The 23,347-nt window shown below is 44.3% G+C and overlaps 1 protein-coding gene across 2 annotated transcripts in view; it reads right to left on the reverse strand.

Annotated features, from left to right (window-relative positions):
- CLDN11 (claudin 11) overlaps positions 1-21,789 on the reverse strand; it is a 36,575-nt gene extending 14,786 nt beyond the window's left edge. The window contains exons 1-3 of one of the 2 annotated variants that reach the window (XM_083177779.1): positions 21,282-21,789; positions 11,244-11,306; positions 7,385-7,549 (exon numbers count right to left, since the gene is read on the reverse strand). In XM_083177779.1, coding sequence (XP_083033905.1) covers positions 7,385-7,549; positions 11,244-11,306; positions 21,282-21,507 — 454 coding nt within the window. In that variant the 5' untranslated portion in view covers positions 21,508-21,789. The remainder of the gene's footprint in view (positions 1-7,384; positions 7,550-11,243; positions 11,307-21,281) is intronic. The other variant, XM_083177782.1, reaches the window with a different exon arrangement.
- Between the last annotated feature and the right edge of the window lie 1,558 nt (positions 21,790-23,347).

Consider the following 23,347-nt stretch of genomic DNA (forward strand, 5'->3'; position numbering starts at 1 on the left):
CATATTGACCTATTTCAGGTGTCGACCTTTAGTGGTCGACCCAATACATGTCGACCTAAATAGGGTCGACCCATTGACCCATACTCTGCCAAAACTGTCTGTACATTTTGCAATTATACCCCTTTCACATTGCACAAATAACCTGGGTCCGACCTACGGTCTCTGTGCGGTGTGAAAGTCCCATTTGGAAAAACCCGGGCAGTGTAAACGGGTAACCTGGGTCGAGCGACCTGGGTCCATTTACACTATAGGGAGGAGGCAGCTCCAAGCGCGGCCTCCTCCCCCACTCCCAATGACGCACCACCACTCCGCCCCGTGTGATGTCAGCGACCCAGCTTATTGCCTGAGGGAATCTTCACCTCGTAAATGCCAGGTTGCTTCCGGGACAGACCCGTGTCCAAATTCCAGGAAAGGACCCACTATATGCGATGTGAAGGGGGAATTACCCACCTCAACCCCATATTACCCACAGCACAAGATGGAGAAGTGTTTTTTTGTTTTTTTACTGAAAACTTTTGAAGAGAATACAGGTTTTTACTTTTCCCTTGCCTGACAGATTGGTACATCCCATCGCTGACTTTGAGCTAAGTCACAGGAAAACACAAGGCTTCTTTTTGCTTTTTTTTACGTCCTCGCACAGATAATTGAGTTACAGCCAATGCCAGAAATAGAACTGAATAAAGAGAAGGACAGAGAATATTTCTAATATCCACATTTTCCTTTGCTATTACCATATTTGATTAATTCCATTTTTGAACTATGCAGTTTGATAACAAATACAGAATGCATTTATATAAGATTAACAAAGACTATAAGACATGACTCAGGTAGAGACATTACTTGCAGACAATGGTTTTATAATTAATTAACCCCATTAGTTATTAGGGCAAGTGGAATTTAGCATATAACTCAAAAACACTTGGAGCCATCAGCAGATTTAGGGAGACCAGAGGCTGGTCAATTTATATGAATGACAGTAACCCTTTTGTCACTTCTCATTGTTTGGGAGCAAATAGTTGATTGTCATTTTCTCTCAAACATTGTCATTCCATAATGGTTGGATAGTGCATGCCCAGCTTTAAAACGTGAAAAAATTGGAGAGAGATAAAAGTAACAGCTTATCAGCTTCTATCAGCCATGTTACAGACGGTTTCAAAAATGGCAATTAGGAGCTGATTGGTTGGTAACTTATCTTTCTCCACATTATCACTCTTCAAGGCTTTGTACAGCTGCCCCAGTTTTCAATGAGAAAACATTTTTTTTACATATAATGGAATGGGACCAGGATGAAAGGTGACAAAATAGACTCAATACAGATGTGAATGAAAGCCTAAGTGGCTACACTTGGCTTTTACCAGATATTGGGGGCATTTAGGAATACTGGAGCAAAGGAAGAAAATTGTGTTGCCCATAGCAACCACATTTTGTAATTTTTCTAGTGCAGTTTAAAAAAATAAGGCAGACTTGTAATCAGAGCTACACAACTTATTCTCTCTCGTTTTTTTATACAATTCAATATAACAATACAATGGCCGTATTCAGTGAGGCCGGCGAGGGGGTTAAACGGTGGGGATCGCAGAAAACAAGCAATACTTGCTGTTTAACCCCCGCGCTGGCCGCTCACTCTATTCTATGTTCCGGGGGAATCCTGGCTGTTACAGAGTGGCGAGGATTCCCCCAAACAACGAGCCCGCTGCAGGTCTTGCTGTTTTAGCGGCCGCATATGCCGATTCCCCCTCCCTCCAAAAACAGAGCAAGGGGGAATCGGAGTATGCAGGGGTTCAGTTGAATACTGACCCTACTCGCTGTGACAGCGCGCCCACAGCATTGAATACTGGCCAAAGTGGTAGAAGTCACTGTTTGAGCTTAACTGGGAGACTGCAAGCTACGGATTCATCATGTGTCACTGAGATAACTGGTAGGGTAGGGTATGATTGGTAGGGATACAGGGGATGCAGTTAAAATTCCGGCGTTCAGAATCCCGATGCCGGAATCCCGACCGCCGAAATCCCGACACTTTCTCCCTCCGTGGGTGTCCACGACACCCCTGGATGGAGAATAAATTAGCGTGCCGAGCGTAGCGAGGCACCGGGCCCGCTGCGTGGTGAGCGCAGCGAGCCCGCAAGGGGGGGCGATCCATGTCCCCCCCTTGTCGGGATTTCGGCGGTCAGGATTCTGGCGTCGGAATTTTATACGCCGGGATACCGACCGCCGGGATTTCATACTGAATCCGGATACAAACCTTAAATATACTTGTTTAATGACAATTTTAGAAATAGTTACTATTTGCTAAACTTGTTACCGACATAATAATGTTTTGTTTAAAAGGTACTGACATAATAACGTTCTTTTTAAAAGTTATTTTAAAAAACACCTCTGCAGGTGTCCTGTGCTATTTGGCACCGAGAAGACTCCATGGAATACATACTAATAATGTTTTTTATACAATGTGTCACTTCCTGAAGGTATTATTGTAATGAGAGGTGAACACTTGTACGGAACACAGCTTTTTCTTATTAATGGGTGTATTTGATTTGGCTGCCAATAACTTTACTGTTAATTATCTACTGTATTGATAGGATACATTGTATTCTAATCAACGTGGCTCTACAGCCAATATATAGCGATCAGTCAGATCATTAAAACCTAAAGGTGATGATTTTGGAGGATCCCAGCGCTTCTTTGGAGGTGCAGCCAAAGGGCTGTTCCCAGTGAGACCCAGAAAGTATTAATAGGATACAAGGTATTGTACTTTGCTAAAATAAATCTTTTTAAAAGGGCTGAATATGGGGATATGTATTAAATATAACGTCCTTTATCAGTTGCCTCAGTCGTCATCCTTCTTTCCTAAGAGCCCCTTGAGATTTCTGTATTCCTTCAATCATCATGGGTTCCTGGGCTCAGATGTATATGAAAGAAGATATAAATAGGCACTGTGAAGTATTGCTAAATTAAAGGTGGTTAAGCGTACCCTAACTTACTCCACGGGATGTTAATCTATATAATAAGTTGAAGAGTGTGTGTGCGTGTGTGTGTGTGTGTGCGTGTCCGTTGCATTGCGGACACACCGTAGCACTCAGAGCCCCCAAATTTGGCAACAAGGTACCTCTATACCCGTTGGTGTGCACCTCAAAGCCGTTTTTGGGAAATTTCACTTAGAAATTTTAAAAACACCAAGTTTTTATTTGCCTTCATTGATGATCTGGGGAAAAATTTGACGATCTGGGAAACCGTTGTCGAAGGAACAACTCCACACCTGATTTCATTCCTGTCATTGAGTATGAATGACACATTCTAACATTATGGTGAAGGCTTTAAACAATTAGGAATAATTGAGGATATACATAGACCACACATCATTGTACACGCACACACACAGTACACTACATATGCACACATAGCACACAAGACACACATATATACGTAGTGCACCTCACACACTTACACATTGGACAGATACACAAAACAAAACACACGCATAACACACCACATGCAGTACAACACAAACCCATATACACTACAACACCACCCAAAAACAGTACAACAAACACACACACTTAAACATTGCCAGGATCCGCACAGCACACTACACACACATATATATGTAGCGCACCTCACATTTGGCAGACACTGTACACATAACCCAAAACACACACATAACACACCACTCACAGCACAACACACACCCACATTCACTACAACACGCACCCAAAAACAGTACAATACACAGAACACACAAACAAACATTGAACAGATACACACAGCACACTACACACACACACATTTATACGTAGCACACCTTACACACTTACACATTGGGCAGATCACACAACACACACACATAACATACCTGTAACAACACAACACACACCCACATTCACCACACACACACAAAAAACAGTAGAACACACAAAACACACACATAAGCTGTGTACACACGGGGGCGATAGGGGCTGAAATCGCTGGAAATATGGTCGCTGGCGACCATATTGCCAGTGATGGGAGTGTGCCCCGGCGATAAATCGCCGGGTGCGCGCTCCCATTTTCAGCCCCATTCTAATAGCAAGCTCATGCGACCAGCTGATTACCTCTGCGACTCCCCCGGCAGAGGTTCCTTTTCATCAGCGACCATCTCTGGTCGCTGATGAAAAGGAGAAACTGAGCAATATATCTCCCCGTGTGTACGGGGCTTTAAACATTGCACAGATATACAAAGGCACAACACACACATACACATACTGTATATACATAGCACACCTCACACACTTACGCATTGGACAGATACATACAACACAACACACACAACCACATACACTACAACACACACACAAAAACAGTACAACACACACACAATCACATAAAAAAAAAGAATTTGCCGTTTATTTAACAGTCTGTACCGGCAAATAAAAACTGTACCTAATGTAACGTTTTTTCTTTTTCCCATATCCGTCTCTGCGCTCCCCGGCCAGTTGCACTGAGAAATCTTTGTCCTGGCCAATGCACCCATTGATCAATACAAAGTGGGTACACTGCACTAACCCTGTTAGTCAGTTGGATGTTAGGCACTGCTCTGCCTTAAGGGTTTCCTAGACTCATTTGGTTCACAGATAATGTTTGGTCGATGGGAATGAGCGCTGCATGTATTTGTTTGAATGTTATGAGTGTAAGAAGTTGAAGAATAAGACTGAGATGAAGATTTGTCACGTTATAGTGCACAATTTACTCAATAAATCGTGAAATAAATATGTGTACATAGAAGTACAATCAAGAAATAAAAGTACGATTTAAAATATAAATTCTGATTCAAACTGATAATTGTTTGGATGGGGGTGGGTTGCGAAACAAATCTATAGGTGGAGGGGGGTATGGATATTGTGGGCATAATTGGTGTTTGGTACACATACAGGGGGTCCTCAATTGATGGGATTTTCACTTGAATCAGAACTTATTTTTTAATCCTACTTTCATTTCTTGATTATACTTCTATGTACACTTATATTTTTTTTTCACGATTTATTGCGTAAATTGTACACTTTAACATGGCAAGTCTTTATCTCAGTCTTATTCTTCAACTACTTACACTCCAAACCTTATAAATGCACCCATTTATGATTGCGATGGCTGGATCGGTGGATTCGCCCGGCGGGTATAGGGAAGAATTTGGCCCATTGCATCCGTTCCCAGTGGTGCGGGTAGCGCGCGTCGCGTCATGATGTCAAGTGGCCAGGCCCGCGGACCTGCTCCCACACTCAGGGGCTGCCCCACTGTTTGGTAGAGACGCCCGGTGCATGTGCTTTACAGATCTCCAGACCTCAGAGACTGCTGCAGGCAGGATCGGTGAGGGGAGTGGCAGTGGCAGGGAGCGGTGAATTTTTAATTAATTAAGGCGCTCTCAGCGCCTGTAATTACACACCCTAGAAACTGTTCTATTGAGTATAGAAATGGAGGTGTGGCCACGTCCCTTTCTGATTTTGTACCGATTTCTGACCCTCAGATGTTGGAGGGTATGTCATAGGTGCTAAATATCAGGAGTGGATGTAGAATTCATCAACACATACAAGTTATCAACTCAGGAGCGTTGTGTTTCAAACAACAACACCACACCTGATCTCATTGCCATCATTGAGTATCAATGCAAACACATTCTAACATTATGGTGGAATCTTTAACAAATTACAGTCTTAGGTCTTTGGCACAGCATACTGTAAGATGACATTTTTCAGCAATTTTGGAAATAAAAAACCCCAAGGTTTTCCCGGGCAACCCCGGGCGGGTCAACTAGTATATGTGTAAAAAGGTATATTTAAAGGGATGTGTGTACCCCACTCACTTCTTAAGGTAGCTGATTATTCTCATCAAGGTATCATTATAAGGGCTTCAAGATATCGTAGCAGTACTCACGTCGCAAGCTGTGAGGCAGGTTGAGGCAGAAGCTGTGAGGTAGAAAGAAACCTTTATATGTGTGACACAGCAGCTTGTGACGTGAGTACTGGTACGATATCTTGAAGCCCTTATAAAGATACCTTGATGAGAATACCTCTCACTACCGCAAATAGGGGTTACATACTCCTTGCCTGGGGAGTACAAGTTTGTTGCCCAGTAGGGATTACCTGCTCAATGCCCAGGGAGGATTACATGCTTGTTGCCAGGGGAGTTAAATGTTCATTGCCCAGGGGGATAACATGCTTGTTGCCAGGGGGGGGGGGTTAAATGCTTGTTCCCAGGGGATAACATGTAAGTTGCCATGGGATATTAAACACCAGGCAGGGGATAACATGCTAGTTGCCATGGGATGTTAAATACTCGTTGCCAGGGGGGATGCTGGTACTTGTGTAGTTTCACAGCGCCCTATATATCGGATGCGATATATCAGATGCAATATATCAGATACGATCCCAGGCGATTTTTTACCTGTTCATAACCCCACTATCCACTACGCATGGAGTTGATTTTATATAGTGTGGCGAGCGCAGCGAGCCCACGAGCCCAAAGCATGGCGAGCGCAGCGAGCCCCGTGAGGGGACGCGGATTACTGCGCTCGCCACACTATATAAAATCAACTCGATGCGTACTGGATAGTGGGGTTATGAACAGGTAAAAAAATTGCCTCGGATCGCATCGATATATCGGCCGATATCGCATCCGATATATCGGCCGATATCGCATCCGATATATCAGCCGATATCGCATCAGATATATCCGGCGCCGTGAAACTACACAAGTACCGGATGTTAAATGCTCGTTGCCAGAGGGAATTTACATGTTTGTTGCCCAGGGGTAGAATGGGCAACTGCCCAACTGCGGTGGTGGGAGCTGCCTGGCGACGCTGAGACAGAAATGAGCCTGTGTAGGGGGGCTGCCTGTGTACTTCTCTGCAGGCTCATTTCTGTCTCAGCTGCACCTTCTTACGGGAGGGGGAGGAATAAGTGCTGAATGCAGAGGATGAGTGGACCGGCAGCTAAGCGGGGGCTGAAATTGGGGTCCCTATGATCGTCGAGGCCCGGGTCAGCTGTCCCCTGTCGCCAGGCCTGTACATACCTACAATATATTATCACACTTCCAGTCCAAATAGTCGGAGAATTTGTAGGGATAAAAATCTACATCAATTCCCCATTGGGAGAATCCCTCTCTCACTAATACTGTACAATAGTGATATTTCTTCTGGCTTCAGGCTATGCTACTTATATACATATGTAATGACACTTTTATATGGTTAGTTTGTGTATGTTATATTGTTATGATCTGTTTGTTACCCACATCATGTTATGGAAATTGTCCTCTGCAGCCATCCCTGCTATTGTCTCACTGGGTGCCAGCTGCTGTTCCAACTAAAGGAAACAGTGGTAGAACATAACCCTCTTCGGGCATTTCCTTTGTGTCTTACCCAATATTACGATCAGCACTCCACCCAACAGAAAGCGCTTGTGTTTCTCAGTCCCGGGGTCATGGCCCATTCGGATGCAGGGCATGGCAGACAGCAGCAGGAAGACAGCAGGAAGTCCCAGTAAAGAACCTGTTATCATCAGGGCGCGGGCTGCCTGGATGTGAGCTGTCAACAGGATACATTGTATTCAGTGATAAGCAACATATCAATAAGCAAACACACAATGAACGGTCTGCTATTCTCTAGTATTGATGTTAAACTGAAAGTACATGGCAAGTATTATTTACCAATAACAAATCAATATATTCATTCACATACTACTTAAAAACATTTCAGGGATTGTGAAAGTAGCATCTAACATCGCAGGGTTAGAATGGACGTGTACTGCTCCGCTGAGGAACTGTGCTTAATAAGATCTACAGTACTTGTTGCATTCCGTTACACCAGGCATGTCCAACGTTGGCCCTCCAGATGTTTTGAAACTACACATCCCAGCATGCTTTGCAATAGTTTTAGCATTCTCAAATAGCAAAACGGTGGCAAAGCATGCTGGGATGTGTAGTTTCACAACATCTGGAGGGCCAACGTTGGACATGCCTGCGTTACACCCATTAAGACTGTTCAGTTCAGACTTTCAATTTTGTACAATACTGCATTAGATCTTATGCTTCATACAGAGCTCTCCGCTGGCTATCAATAGCACACAGTACCATGACACATAGAAAGGTTCTGATCAGGGTCAGATTCAGTATTGGTGCAGACAGCCTAAAGCCCCATTCACACTAAGCAATATTACATAGCTCATTATGGCCCTTCTGAATGATACTGTTTGTAATATGGATTAGTGTGTATGTTCAATATTCTTAATAATGCTCGCTCCCGCGGGTCCTTATTGACTACCGTTGTCTGTACATGCAGCTCAATCTTAACCATATCATCATTGATTGCATGTTAGGAGGCAGGTGATGTCACTGAACGATATCGATCAGTGTGATGCGCTAGATCGTTTGTCCACAGAACCCAAACCCAACTGATGTCATAAAAGATATTGCTCACCGAGAATATCGTCTAGTATGTATGAGGCTTAAGAGTGCTTAGAGTCTGTAATTCCTGTGCACTCATAGAATTCTCACATTTATTTGAATGACTTCTACTTGTAACGACGAGGAACAGAGAGAAAGGCACAGAGCACCACGGGTTACGTGCTTACAGGCTGCAATAATATAAATCAGCTTCTATACTATGGCAAGGGTTAAGGTGTGTACACACGGTGCAATTTTGGCTAAATCTTCACTATCTAACTTGCAATTTGACTATGTGCTATTTGGCCTATGGCCAAATACATTATAAAAGCGACATAGTCTAAATGGACTTACCTGCACAGTCCATTTATCCATACGATACCGACCTCGTGGGGCTGCAGATCGGTATCATATGCAAGCTGAACACTGTGCGATTTTGGCTACCTTTCTACACAATTGAATTATATAGTCAAAATTGTAAGCCAAAATCTCACTGTGTGTGCACACCTTTGCGCTTACTATAGTGAGCTGTAAATGCATGCTGATATGGAGGACCTGGAAGCAGCGTATATATGTTCTGTGTCTGCATATTTCCTGTAGCCAAACAGGAAAATTGAGATGGATCCTATATGCCCAAGTTCAACAAAGAGAACTGTGAAATGAACTAAATGGATTATCTGTGGAAGCATGGGAAACCAAAACAGCAAGTCTAAAGGCCCCCATACACTAGGGCGACTTGTCCTTAGGACAAGTCGCCCCGACTTCCCCCTGAGCTTCCCCGGCTGCTCAGATTAGACTTGATGTGCCATTTTTTACATGTGATAAATTGCTGACTGGCGGAGAGAGCGCTCAGCCAATCACAGGCCGCCCATTCATTGTATGGGCTTTTTTTTTTTTATTCAGTACTGACAGCTTCCGGCTCCCCCTGCCCGGCTCTATGCCGCCTGTGTCCCCCGCAGCGTCCCCAGCCCCCCCTGCTCCCTCCACCGCCACGCCGCCCCACTAGGTCCCAAGTCGGGTGGTCAGACGTGCAGCAGGTCCGACCACCCGACGCAGATCCGATGCGCACGGGACCGCGCATCGGATCTGAGGGGACATCAAAACTAGCCGATTTTGGTCCGATTTCGGCCAGATCCGACTGATCTGGCCGAAATCTGACCAAAATCGGCTAGTGTATGGGGGCCTTAACCAAAGTAAAAAGGCGGGTATATACTGAAGTGATTCCTGTGGCCACCAGTATAGTTAACTGACTCTAGACTGACCGTAATAAAATGTTAGACACAAGCGTTAGGTCAATGGGAACGTGATCAATAGACACAAGGTCTACATGAGTTTTCAGATTTTTTTGCTTCATAATGACTTGTTCATACTTTGCCATCCAAGTGGGCATAGAGTTGGATTATAATAGTGCCCGAAACATGGCAAGAGTAGCGAGCCATGCGAGGGGACACTGTACACTTATTTGGTGTCCATGTTGAACTTTGTGAAATTAGCCACGAAAAAAATGAGAAAAACTCAATGAACAGAACTGATGTTTTATGGTTTCCGATGAATGAATTTGTCAAAAATGCTGGTATATGTGTAATTAATCCAGATTCTAGTGAACTCCCGGGAGACCACTACTTGGGTACTGGACAAGTCTGTTTTGGTGGTAGACTTAATTTATACAGTACATGTGCACTTGTGGAGATTACACAAGTATTCATGACATGGAAACATGCAATGTCCTAACCTTCAATGAAATTCAAAACAAGTCCATCAGCAGAGGTGGTCATGGTGACTGTCTTGGGACCACAAGGCTATGATTCTTGTTGATTTCCTCACCAAGGGTGGGATGTTTGAACATCCGCTGCTCCTTTCCACCCCACATCACCGGCTACCGGATTTATACTAATCGCATATGCACTAATATATGAGATTAGTAAGGCAAAGGACAGCTCTTCCGATAAGAGCTGTCCTATGCGATGCGGTGCCGTCCCTGGACCTCCGGGTCTGAGACCCGGGAGTCCCTTTGTACATGTGCAGAGTGGGGGTGCCAGCTGTGGGGCATGCTGGGAGGTATCCCCGATGGATCCTCTGACAGCGCTGTGGAGAGAAGCCCATAGGCTTCTATAGGGTATCGCCAGCAAAAGCTGGCAATTCCCTCTGCAGCGGTGCCCCGATAGAGTGACTTTACTGCATACAAAAATGTGGTGAAAACCCAGGTTACGGGGGTTTTATCGCCTTTTCAGTTTAGAACATCTCACCCCAAGAGAGACAATGTGAATGGTGACTGTTATTGTGACACACTGAACTAGCTGCAGAGTAAAATGAGCCAAAAATTACCTGGGTTGCTGAAAACAGGCATCGTATTGCCGCATGATAATTCCAAGCCACACTCAACCAACCGCACACATGAGGTGTTACAATGCTACAATGAAAGGAATTGGGCCAGCCTCCCTACAGCCGCTCCTACATTGATTTTTATCTTTTCAGACCATTGAAGAAGCACCTGGGTGGGACTATGTGACAAAAATAATCTGTAACAAGGCCATACTGATTATATGCATATGTACAGGTTGAATACATTTACACAATAAGAGGCTTTGTTACCTTAGTTATTGAACATAAAAAGTATGAAAAGCTACACAGTATACTGTGTCTGCAGAAAAATTTGTTCCAAATATGCAATAAAAATGATAATATCCTGGCAATATCAAGTGACATTTATAATACAGAAAGGAATAGGAGACATTAACATTTTTATCGATATTCAAGGATAACAGTTTTAACCACAAAGGTGGCATCCAATTAGCTCCACACAAACATTGTGAGCAAAAAAATTAAATTTTTCGTACTTTTTATGTGATAGTTTTTCCGGGTTATCCAATTCGGTCGCCCAGTAAAAGATAAATCTTCTCCTGAAAACAATGCAAAAATGGTAAACTGGTGATACAAATGCGCTGGATGGCAGCTGGTAAAAGAGAACACTAAAATGGTGTCTTCACACCAAAGCAGAGTAACAACAAAAGGGTTTGTGTTAGGAAAACACAGGAAGTGTCACTTTCACCGGCGCTAACAGAAAAAAATACTATAACATCCCTGATGGGGATGTCGTCTCCTCTTCTTCGCCTCTAAATAAACTTGTTGACTATGGATAGATCAAATCGTGAGGAATCCCATTTGTAAGTATCTAGAATATCCACCACGTGAGTAGGGGCAAAAGTGAGGTACCGTACGTCCTACGTAAAAAGGCCCAAGAAAGGGTTGAAACGCATCGGAGCTGATCTGTTACTGGACCCCGCTGGGAGAGACTCTTTTACCAGAACTGGATGCCCTTTTTGAAGACAGTGACCGGGACAGACTTTCATTAAGCGCTTTATGAGAACTAATTCCACCTTTTCTGGTAACTCTTCTTTCCCATTGGGGGATTTCAGTCTTTTTTTTTTCCTTTCCATTTGTCACTTGTTTGTATGCCAATCTTTTAACCTTTAAATCAGTATCCCACTATATATATGGTTCATTTATATTCACATATACAAACACGGATGCATGGATGATATCCGTTCCACAGAGATGTACCCTTAGCCACCTTCCTAATACTGCCTGCTGTAACGTAGAAGAGAAGATGCCTACTTCCTGATAGGGACGTACGGTGAAAGTGACACTTCCTGTGTTTTCCCAACACAAACCCTTTTGTTGTTCTCCTGAAAACACACAGGTTCAGATGAAACAAAATTCCCAATAAGCCAGTGTGTTCTGGCTTATCAAGGCTAATTGGATAGCCCCGAGTGGGTGGGTGACTGTTGGTAATTGGATACTGCCCAAAGGGTGTTCAATAAAAAAAACATGAATATGCGAACTTCCCAAAAGTCAATATTTAGTATATATAAATAAATCACACGGGCTCTGCACTCACTATATTACCTAACTATAATAAATAGTGGAGATTTAGTTCATGTATTGATCAATGCATTTTAAGCCTGCAGCCTCCTGCAAGGGACCCCACTTTTCTGCAGGTTACTACACTATTGCTCAAAATATCTACCATATACATAGCTATCGCATTAGTGTAAGACGGTGAAATGTAATAGGGTGAGAGAATCAGAAAGTGAGAGATTTGGTAAGAAATTTCCAGATTTTAAAAGCGGCAATCATTTACACTGCAAAACTAAACTGATTGCCGCTTTAAAAAAAACCCTGGAGATTTCTTACCAAATTTCCCACTTTCTGTTTCTCTCGCCCTATTACATTTCACCCCAGGTATTCTATCTAGTCTAAGCTCACAGCAACTATGCTTTTAAAGGTGAGGCAGTTACCAACACACCTGTTGTAAAGCACCTAGGAGAATAGTTGACTCTGTACTTGGACCAGTGCTTTTTAAAAGCTTTATTGCTGGCATTGCAAATGGTATTGAAGGGAAAGTATGCCTTTTTGCAGATACAATTATGCAACGGGGTAGACATACCAGGAGGGGTAAAACAAATGGAGGATGATGCAGGTAGAATAGCGGAATGGTCAACAGCATGGCAATTATAGTTTAAGGCTCAAACATTTTAAATCATGCACTTGGGTTTGAAAATGCCAAAGGCTACATATAGGCAGGTATTCAATGTGGCCGGCGAGGGGGTTAAACAACGAGGATTGCAGAAAACCAGCGATCCTCACTGTTTAACCCCCGCGCCGGCCGCTCGCTCTATTCAACGTTCTGCGGAAATCCTCGCTGTCACAGGATGGCGAGAATTCCCCAAAACAGCGAGATCCGCGGCTAATGCAGAAAACTCGCTGTATTTAGCCGCGAGTCTCGCTGCTTCTGGAGCCGCATACACCAATTCCCCCAAATATCCAAACAACACTATGCCCTGCACTGTGTCTGATGCCCACTGTATTTGGGAAAGAGGGGGGGGGGCTTCTAGTACCATACAGGAAAAAAGAACAATACTGATGCACACTGTAGGTGCTAAGAACACTGATAGTAAAAATAATTTTGATAACTCATACAATTAACATGGAGATTAATTGAAGTTCTTAGCACACATTTGTGCAAATATGTGGGCCCATCCACCGCGTCCAGGTGAACTTCATTAGATGGGTCCCTAACATTTCTAATACTAACACATTATATAAATTTATCTAGGTCTTACCTTCAAATAGAGCCCATATTAACATGCAGTCAGCAATGTTGGAACCTATGCTAATTAAAACACCTGAGGGTAGATGGGAGGGGTTCCAGTGCCAGAATGAAGGAGCCTTACCTTCAGTGTACAATATATACACAAATATTTGGGAAAGAGGGGAGGACTGGACTGCACACCATTTTTTTTTTTTTTTGTGAGAAAATTTTATTTATTTATTTATTTATTTTTTTGCAAATTAACTTGAATACAACAATGAAGGAAAACATTGCGTTAACATTAATAATGCGTGAGCATGTGAACTATAATGTATATGCTTAAGTGGTATGTTTGACATGGTCATCATTATTTATCAACAATGTCTATGATAATAGTTTATGAAAATAGGAAGACATTTATCTTGACAACAGTAATTAAAGTTTCATAAACATCGGGAGGGATACTATTTAAAGGAAAGGGGGGATGAAGGCACAAGAGGGGGGGGAAGGTTAGAGTAAGGGGGAGGAGGAGAGAGATATGTGTGTGGGGAGTTTGATAAAGTATTGTTGAAGAGGTGGAGTTGTCGGCAGTTGTTAGAGCTGTTTCTTTACATGGTAGTCAACGGGGCCTCAGCGTGGAAGTGGGTGGTCCACGGCGACCAGACCTCTATAAATTTAGATGGTGTGTCATGTAGAATGGAGGTGATTTTCTCAATTCTATATGTATTCCAAATAGAATTGATCGCTGCGGTTATGGAGGGGGGTGTGGGGGATTTCCAATTTGCAGCGATGAGGCATTTAGCTGTGCCAAGGATGTGGTTGATCAATTTTTGAGTTGTGGGCGAGATATATGGTAGTGGTCTAAGTAGTAGAGAATAGAAGGGAGATGAGGGCATTTGGATATTTGTGATTGAACTGATCAGATCGTGTATCTCTTTCCAGAAAGACTGTATTGTTGGGCAAGACCACCAAACATGCAAAAAAGCTCCCCTTTGGCCACATTGCCTCCAGCAGAGATCTGAAGATGTGGGGTAAATAGCGTGTAGTCTTGTAGGGACCATGTACCATCGAAAGTATATTTTATATGCATTTTCTTTGATGCGAACAGATATGGAGCTTTTGGCAATGGCCAGTTTAATCTTGTTCCAGGTTGCAGGGCTTAGAGTTTCACCTGTCTCCCTCTCCCATGCTAGTTCGTGGGGTTCTTTCGGCGGTTGGTTATATGTTAAGAGTAATTGGTAGATGGTAGAGATGAATTTTTTTGATAAGTGGGAATGACGGCAGAGGGATTCAAGTGTGCACACCATATTTTTAAACATAATGAGAGGTGCTACCAAGTTAAGGCTTCTAGTACCATACAGGAAAAAAGAACAATACTGATGCACACTCTAGGTGCTAAGAACACTGATAGTAAAAATAATTTTGATAACTCTTACAATTAACATGGAGTATAATTGAAGTTCTTAGCACACATTTGCCCACTGTATTTGACCTGCACTGTGTCCGACCAGCACTATATCCCACACTGTATACGATGGACACTGTATCCGACTCACACTATGCCCTGCACTGTATCTGACCTGCACTGTATCCAACCAGCACTATATCCCACACTGTATCCGATGGACACTGTATCCAACCCACACTATGCCCTGCACTGTGTCCGACCAGTACTATATCAGGCACTGTATCCGATGGACACTGTATCCGACCCACACTATGCCCTGCCTGATGCCCACTGTATCTGAGCTGCACTGTGTCTGACCAGTACTATATCCTGCACTGTATCAGATGGACACTGTATCCGACCCACACTATATACCGCGCCCTGTGTGAAGCTGAAGTGGAATGTAAACAAGTGGCACTGTGTGGTGTAATGTAAATTGGTAGGAATATGTGGCCACGCTCCTTCACCGGGAATCCACGCCCCAAAATGTACAGCATAACCTAAAATCTTAAGGCCCTCATACACTAGTCTGACGTGTCCTTAGGACAAGTCGGACCAGTTTGCCCTTGAGTTCCCCCGGCAGCTCCCAGGGAGGCTCACTTACAATTTGGCATTTGATGTGCCATTTTAACATGCAATAAATCGCATGCGATTGGGTCTGAAAATGCATCGGGTCCGAGGGGATGTCAAATAAATCCGTGTTGGAAATCAGATAAGTGTATGGGCACCATAAGAGCATTATTCTAAAGTCAGAGTGAGCAATTATTCATATATCATATTGTCAGCAACAACACTGCAGAGCAATTAGGCTGATGCAGATGTGAACACAAGTCTGTTTGTGAAACATATCTTGTGGGTCTCTCTTATTTAATAGGATCCAGAACCAATTGCCAAATGTGCGGGTAAATAGGAGGCAACTTGCAAGACATGGGATGTTGCTATGGGCAACCAATCAGATACTATCTATTATCGTCAAGAAGGTGCTAAATAAATAAGTAGATTCTATTGGTTGCCCATAGCAACATCCCATGTGAAACAGAACTCCCATCTTAGTAAATTTCCCCCAGATACTCTTACATCATTACTCAATAAGAACCACTTTAACACTCCTGGTGGTGATTTATGAATAACATCTACATCATTGATAGGAATACAATTATATGCAGAAGAAGCCAGACATTTACATTCTGTGCACACAAATACATCTGTGCACAACAGCACGTTGCTCTTATGCTACTGAGAACAGATTATTTCGCTTCTTTTATGGTATCAATATCAATAATGACACAGGAAATGAAGTATACTAGATTAACGGTGTGGAAATCATAAGGGATATTGCCTTTGTGAGCCTGCTCATTTCAGTACAATTGCCAGGAGGGAACACAGAAGACAGAGATGTCACACTATAGGGACAACATCTTGTCTCAAACAAACAGAAGAAAGCAGTCATTTGTATTTCTGATCCCCGTATGGAGCGAGCGCCGCATTAATAATGCTACTGTTCCATACAAGCTGATAACATCATCCATAGCTGCAGCTAATGACTTTCATTGTTATGCTTCTACAGAACTGAACACTGAAGCACAGAGGGTACATGACACAAGGCGAATCTGTAATACCAGTAATAGAATAACATGTTATTAGATAATAATAATACCTCAGACCAATAACTTGTTTGCTACTTCCAGGACAATACTGATAACATCTGACATGAAACTGCACTCTTCCCCAAGAAGCAGCCTGCTCTCTGAGATCAGCTCTCAAATATGATCTCACATGATTGTAAAGTTTGCACCCACTCCACTATATGTCCACTCAACCCTATCCCCTTCACATGTAGCTAGGGTTGCCACCTCTCCCGGATTTCCGGGATTCTCCCCGATTTGGTGGCAACCCTCTAGGAGGCTTTTCCAGTCTCCCGGATGGTTGACTGGAAAAGCCTCCGCAGCCTCCCTCTGTAGCGCTGCCTCTGCCCGGCCTGCTGGGTCGCGCCGGGGGTCATCGGGTTGAAGCAGGGTGGTGTCATCTGGTGGCGCACAGGAAAAGGCGCCAGAAGTTTTCATATCTGAGGCTCCCTGGGCGCGCTGTACCATCTGCCACCGTGACAGGCAGCCCGGGATTGTAGCCTGGCTGGTGTGCTTGCCCCCTGCTGACAGTCCCCGTCCTGCTGCTAGAGGCTGTTCGGGGAGATGGATGAGTTCTCCCTGCAGCGGGGGGGGGGGGGGGGGAACTGGCTGCGCTTGTGGAGGAGCCGCTGCCGAGGCTCAGGAAGGATGCTGACCTGAGGGGGAGGAAGAGGAGGAGACCCTGGCCAGTGACTGCGAGCTGGCCGCCAGCGTCTCAGGTCAAGGCTGTTCTGATGGGCCACACCCATCTTTCGTGGAGTGCGCGCATTAGGTTGGGGGAGGCAATCTCCAGGAATCGACGATGCCTGAGGTGGCAACCCTACATGTAGCTGATCAGCCTTCTCTGCTCACTCCAGTCGAGGCCACCTTAGTTATTGCCTGATCCTGAGCTGCTGGCAATGCCAATGTTCACAACATTGGGCCATTTTTTGCTATTGTGCGAAAAACCCTGAAAACTTTGTGTGTACGCACAGAAACACAGCTGCAATGGATATGCAGCTGTACATAAATCAGAACTTGCCTCTTTCTACTGGAGTCTTTAAATAATAATGAAAGAACCAGTATGTCGGGTCACAGGCATGCAAATGCATAACCATTGTACCTGTAACAACAGTGCACCATCTCTCCTCACCCATTGCTGTCACATATAGGGCCAGATGTACTAAGACTTAAAAAGTTAGAAAGTATAGAGTGAAAAACTACCAACCAACAAGCTCCTATCATCAAACACATCCTGAAACATGGCAGTTAGGAGCTCATTGGCTTGTGCTTTATCACTCCATAACCATAGATGCCACACACTGTTACTTCCTGGCACTCCATTTGTGTCTATACTTGTAGATAAAGAAAAAATAATAGTTACTATCACTATACATCACATCATTTCGATATATAGCTTTGAGAAGTAGCAATTCATGTATATTCCCATTTCCGGAGATACGATCTGGTATCCTGAGCTCCAGCTGTTCTATTATCTCCTGCTGTCCCCCTCTGCAATGCTGGGAGTCAGCCTGCAGGTCCCTTCTGCGCATGCTGGCGAATGTCTGTGATCCCTGGAGGCTGCATAAGAGCGAGCCAGCAAGGGTGCTGGGCAAATAGCATGGAAGCATTGAGCTTCCCTGCTGTTTCACATTTAAGTACCGATTATGCCATGCAGAGACTGCAAATCTGTACACAGCTGCGGAATGGAAAGCAGAACGTTATTTTGCAGATTAGAGCCCCAACCCTCAAATCCAAAGCTTCTCTAAGTTTTTTGAGAGTCCACAAAGATTACACCAACTTCAGTTGCCAATGATTTCATCACTGCATTTGGCTATCATGGCAGCTCACTCATCATACAATCCTCTCTCCATCTTTTAACAGCTGCGTCAGACCCATGTTACTAAATGGATTTTTCCGTTTCATTTTAAAGGCCACCTTCAACTTTCAAAAACAGGACTACTAATATTTTTCAATAGAAGTCATGCCGCACACAGCCAAGTTGCCGGGGGCAGGGCCGGGCAGCGGCTGATGGAGTGTTCAGCGGCGCTGCCCAGACCCGGGGGTTACAGTGGTGGGATTTTTTTAGGCTTGAAATAAGAATTTTATTATATGATTATTATAAAAGATTGTACATTGTAGATAGTCCCCACACTTTAAGCTCTGTGACTGTTACACTGTAGTAGAAATGTAGTAAACTCGATCAGAAAAATAGAGCTTATCTCACTGTGTGTATCCTCGATCATTTTACAAAGCAAAAGTTCAAATTAAGCAAAATAAACCTAAATATTTACACTGGCTAGAAATTCTTGGGATCAAACATTCTTTCTATCACAATAAAAAAAATGATAGGTAATTATTGATAAGTAGGTTCAGCCACTAATGGGGGGACTTAAGGTTGGGCTGCGGGGGAAGAGGGTTATGGTTGGGCACTTAGACTCAGGAGGTTAAAGTTAGGCTGTGGGGCAATGGTTGGTTAGGCACTAGCGGTGAGGGTTCAGGTCAGGCTGTGGGGGGGGGGGGGGGGGGTGAATAGATGATTTAAAACATGTTACAGTAGATAAATTAGATTTAGCATATTACCTCTTTAAGGGCCAGATGTGCTAAGCTTGAAAAGTGATAAAATAGAGTGAAAAACCACCAACCAATCAGCTCCTACCTGTCATATTTCAAACCCAGTCTGTGACATAACAGGTAGGAGCTCATTGGTTGGTGGTGTTTCACTCTCCATTTTATCACTTTTCAAGCTTAGTACATCTGGCCCAAAACAACATCTGAACCTAATACATTGAGTAGATTGTTTGCAGGTCATTAAAAAAAAAAAAGAAGAAAGAAAGAAATCTTCTCAAATTGTATAGGTCTAGTCATGTGTATCCAGCATGGTAGCAGAATTCCATAGACTAAAATACAGTAGGTTGAGTATAGAAAGAGAGTAACTATATTGTAGGTAATGAGCCAAGAATTGACACTCATATGTAGATGTGATAGAAAACAGATTGTAAACTCTGTGGTAGAGAATTCTATGAATTTAAACCTCTGTAAAGTGTTGTGAAATATGAGTGTGCTATATAAATGTCAATAAAGAAATTAGAAGTGTTGCAACAATTTTGTAGAGGCATGGTAAATGGGTAAAACAGCGGAGGGTAGTTAAGAAGGTGGTTTGGGAATTTAGTACGTTTATAGAGGAATCCTAAAAAAATATCCTGAATTTAATAAATATTATTATCTTCTAGTTTCTTAACTTTTTTTAAAAAAATCTTAAAACCATAACAACTGCATTCATTTGATTTGAAAATAATTGAAGCAAACTATTCCAGCAGCCCCCGCTATGGTTTCACATAACTTGTCAAACTTCCATGACAGTTTTGTTACAATATACTATACATTTTTTGTCTATAACAACATTAAGCCATTTTTTGAGTTTGATCCTATCAGCCGCAGTGATTTCCCTGGTGTGTATCATTGCAGCAGTGGCCGCACTTTACGGTGGCTGGAATTCGCAGTGGCAGTGACCAATTTTGTGTGAATTTGGGCTGCAACCAGCCTGCAAAAGGTGCAAAATCAGTTGCCGTTGACAGCATTTAAATGCTGTGGCAATAGCACCTCACACCCTTTGCATTTAATAGGATTGACCCCTTTAATAATTTTTTACATGTTATTTTTACTACAGAATTCACATTCATCTTGACTGCAGGCACTTTGGTCAGATATACCTTCTTCAGGCAGAAGCCGAGGTCCAACCAGGTTTATAGAACATGGGCAGAGCTGGGGCTTCCAATGCACTTACCCTTTCAGAGTGCAGTGAGGACCAGGGTTATTCCAGTCACTTCACTGTTCACATGGGATACTTAAAGACGATTTCTCCAATCGCTCCTAAACAAGAGTCAATTAGCAGTCTTTAGGCATGACAGGGTCATACCAGGGAATAACTCTGGTTGTGAGCCGGTAGAGTACCCAGGATGCGTAACCATGGTCTTACCCAAACCCTAAATCATGGTTCTCTATGTGTGGAAGTGGTAATAGTACTATTGAGAAGGTTTCAAAATAAGTCTTAAAAGAGATTCACAATAAGTGTGATTTAAAATGTATTCCTTTGGCAAAAGTCAAGGTTATCTTATCAGATGTATGTGTGACACATAAAGCCACAATGTGTATCTACAGTAGTCCTTGAGTTACGATGAAAACAAATACTACTTCATGTGCACTTTCCCAGGCGGAAAACCAAAATGTTGAGTCTTGTGTTTATCAATTCAGAAACAAATGATGGGAGTCAGCAGAGGTTTCTAATTAAATGCATTTTAAATCTATACATTCTGTCACCTGGTCTGCCCACAGCCCCACACCCTACATGTATCATTGGGAATTCCAGATTTGACATGTAGGCAGCTTAGTACTGTACAGTAATTGGTTTCCCAGATGTAGTGCTGATATAGTCACACATACAGTACTGTGCCATAATTCTGTAGCAGAAGTATGCTCCTCTTATGCAGAAGCTCCGCTGTGCCTAGAAGGGAGATGCAGGCAGCTGCAAACAAAGTTTGCATGAAACTCAACAGGATAGATGGAGGTTACATGGAACTCCTGCAGGATACAGCCTTTTACTAGGATGTACTCAAAGGAATGACATTTTACTTCATAATAGCAACATTTTACTAATTGGGAACAAATGACATGACAAACACTTGAAACGTGTGGCCGTAATTATATATATTAGCCCGTATGTGGTACTTACCGGGCAGGGTGAGGATGTCAGCCAGGGGCTTGCAGTGGTACAGCCCTATAGAGATCACGCAGTCTGCCCACAGCCCCCTGGAGCCGAGCTCGTCCAGTTTCCTGCAGGTGTTGATGCTGTAGTCGCAGGTCAGCACCCAGTCATTGGTCGTGGTGGCTACTACCACTCCGATCCAGCCGACGAAGCTGGACACAAAGCCAAAAAACTGCAGGCATGTGCCGGCCATTGCAGAGGGTGCGCTGTGCGGAGGCTGCGGGAGAGGAGGATGCTGTGCCCGGCGTTGTAACTGGGCTACTTACTGAGACAGTCCAGGATCATCAGCAGCACCCACTGCCCGGACTCTCCCCACTCCCACTACACGAGAGGACCCACAGCAACTTCCAGCCAATGGCAGAGTCCCAGGGACATGATGGCCTGCCCCCAACCCCATTACAGGGGAAGAGGGGGAGGCGGCAACTGCACCCCATAACAGGCTAATATTGTGATTGTGCAGATAGAGACCGAATCAGTGATACAGAACTGTACGGACTAGAATACATGACACCCAGCAGCCCCACTAGCAGCTGCTCTCCTGGCTTTGAGGAACCACAGCACCTCTGCATAAAGACATCAGAAACATCACTTTTATCCTTCATAACTTTGTTCCTCATCCCAGCAATGCAGCCGGGTCTGGTCACTCATTCCCCAGCTGAGAGAAGTTCTCTCGTGTATATATGTCTGCCTGAGCCAGCCATGCTGGAGAATGGGATTACTCTTCCAGTAACTGGTCAGATGGAGACAGCTAGTGGGCGATGTCGGTATTGCAATGTGTGCCACAATGTAATAGGACAATGAAGTGAGACCTTAAGTTTCCTCACAGATGATTTGATAGGCTCAGGGCCGGCGCGCCCCAGGCGAGTCGGGGTGGGGGCGCCCCGGTGCGGGGGGGGGGGGGGGGGGGGTACCTGTCCTGCTGCGGCGCTGTGTATTTAAATCTGGCGGCGGAGGCAGCGGGGGTCCCTGCAGTCCATTAGAAATCACGAGCGCTATCCGCCGGGCTATGCGGAAGCGCTTTTAGTGTGAAAACACTGGCAGCACGCTGATTGGCTGAGATCAGCGTGCGCCGTGCTGCCAGAGTTTTCACACTAGAAGCGCTTCCGCATAGCCCGGCGGATAGCGCTCGTGATTTCTAATGGACTGCAGGGACCCCCGCTGCCTCCGCCGCCAGATTTAAATACACAGCGCCATAGAACAGGTACCCGGGCGGCACAAAATGCCGCCCTCCAGTGGCCGGCGCCCTTGGCAAATGCCTAGATTTGCCTAGTGGTGGCGCCGGCCCTGGATAGGCTCTGCAAATAAGCTCAAGTATAATCCTGCCTCTAGTAATGACACTGTAAGGTATTCCTTGTACTAGACCAGGGGTGTCAAACTCAAATTCATCGGGGGCCGCATCAGCAGTTTGGTCACCCTCAAAGGGCCGGTTGTATCTGTAGGTCCCCCTGTATAATTATAATGCCATGACACCACAGGCTGCTCCCCCTGTATAATATAAAATGAATGCCATGACACCACAGGCTGCTCCCCCTGTATAATAATAATGCCATGACACCACAGACTGCTCCCCCTGTATAATATAATAAAAGTAATGCCATGACACATAAATGATTATACAGGAGGAGCAGCCTGTGGTGTCATGGCATTATTATTATTATACACGGGGACACCTCAGGAAACAGCAGATATATATATTTTTTTATTGTGAGTGTGATCCTCATCCTCACTTACTGTTTCTCCGTCTGTCCTGCAGCTGCTGCGGCTTCCAGCTTTTCTTCACTGCTTGCTGCGGCCACACTGTCCCCGACTCCCGGTCCAGCTTCCCTGCCTGCTCCTACTTCTCTACAGACGCATGGGCGGGCGGCGTCATCGTCATGACGTCCCCACCCAGTGTCTGTCACTGCCGGGCATCAGAGGGAACAGGCGGCCGGGCCCTCCTCCACGTAGCCGTGGAGGCCAGCGGACATGTTTCTGTAGCCGCATACATATGTGCCTACAGGAACATGGCCACCGACAGTGGAGGAACAGGTAAG

Source organism: Crinia signifera, chromosome 3 (genome assembly GCF_055691185.1).
Source record: "Crinia signifera chromosome 3, ASM5569118v1, whole genome shotgun sequence".
Taxonomy (NCBI): Eukaryota; Metazoa; Chordata; class Amphibia; order Anura; family Myobatrachidae; genus Crinia; species Crinia signifera.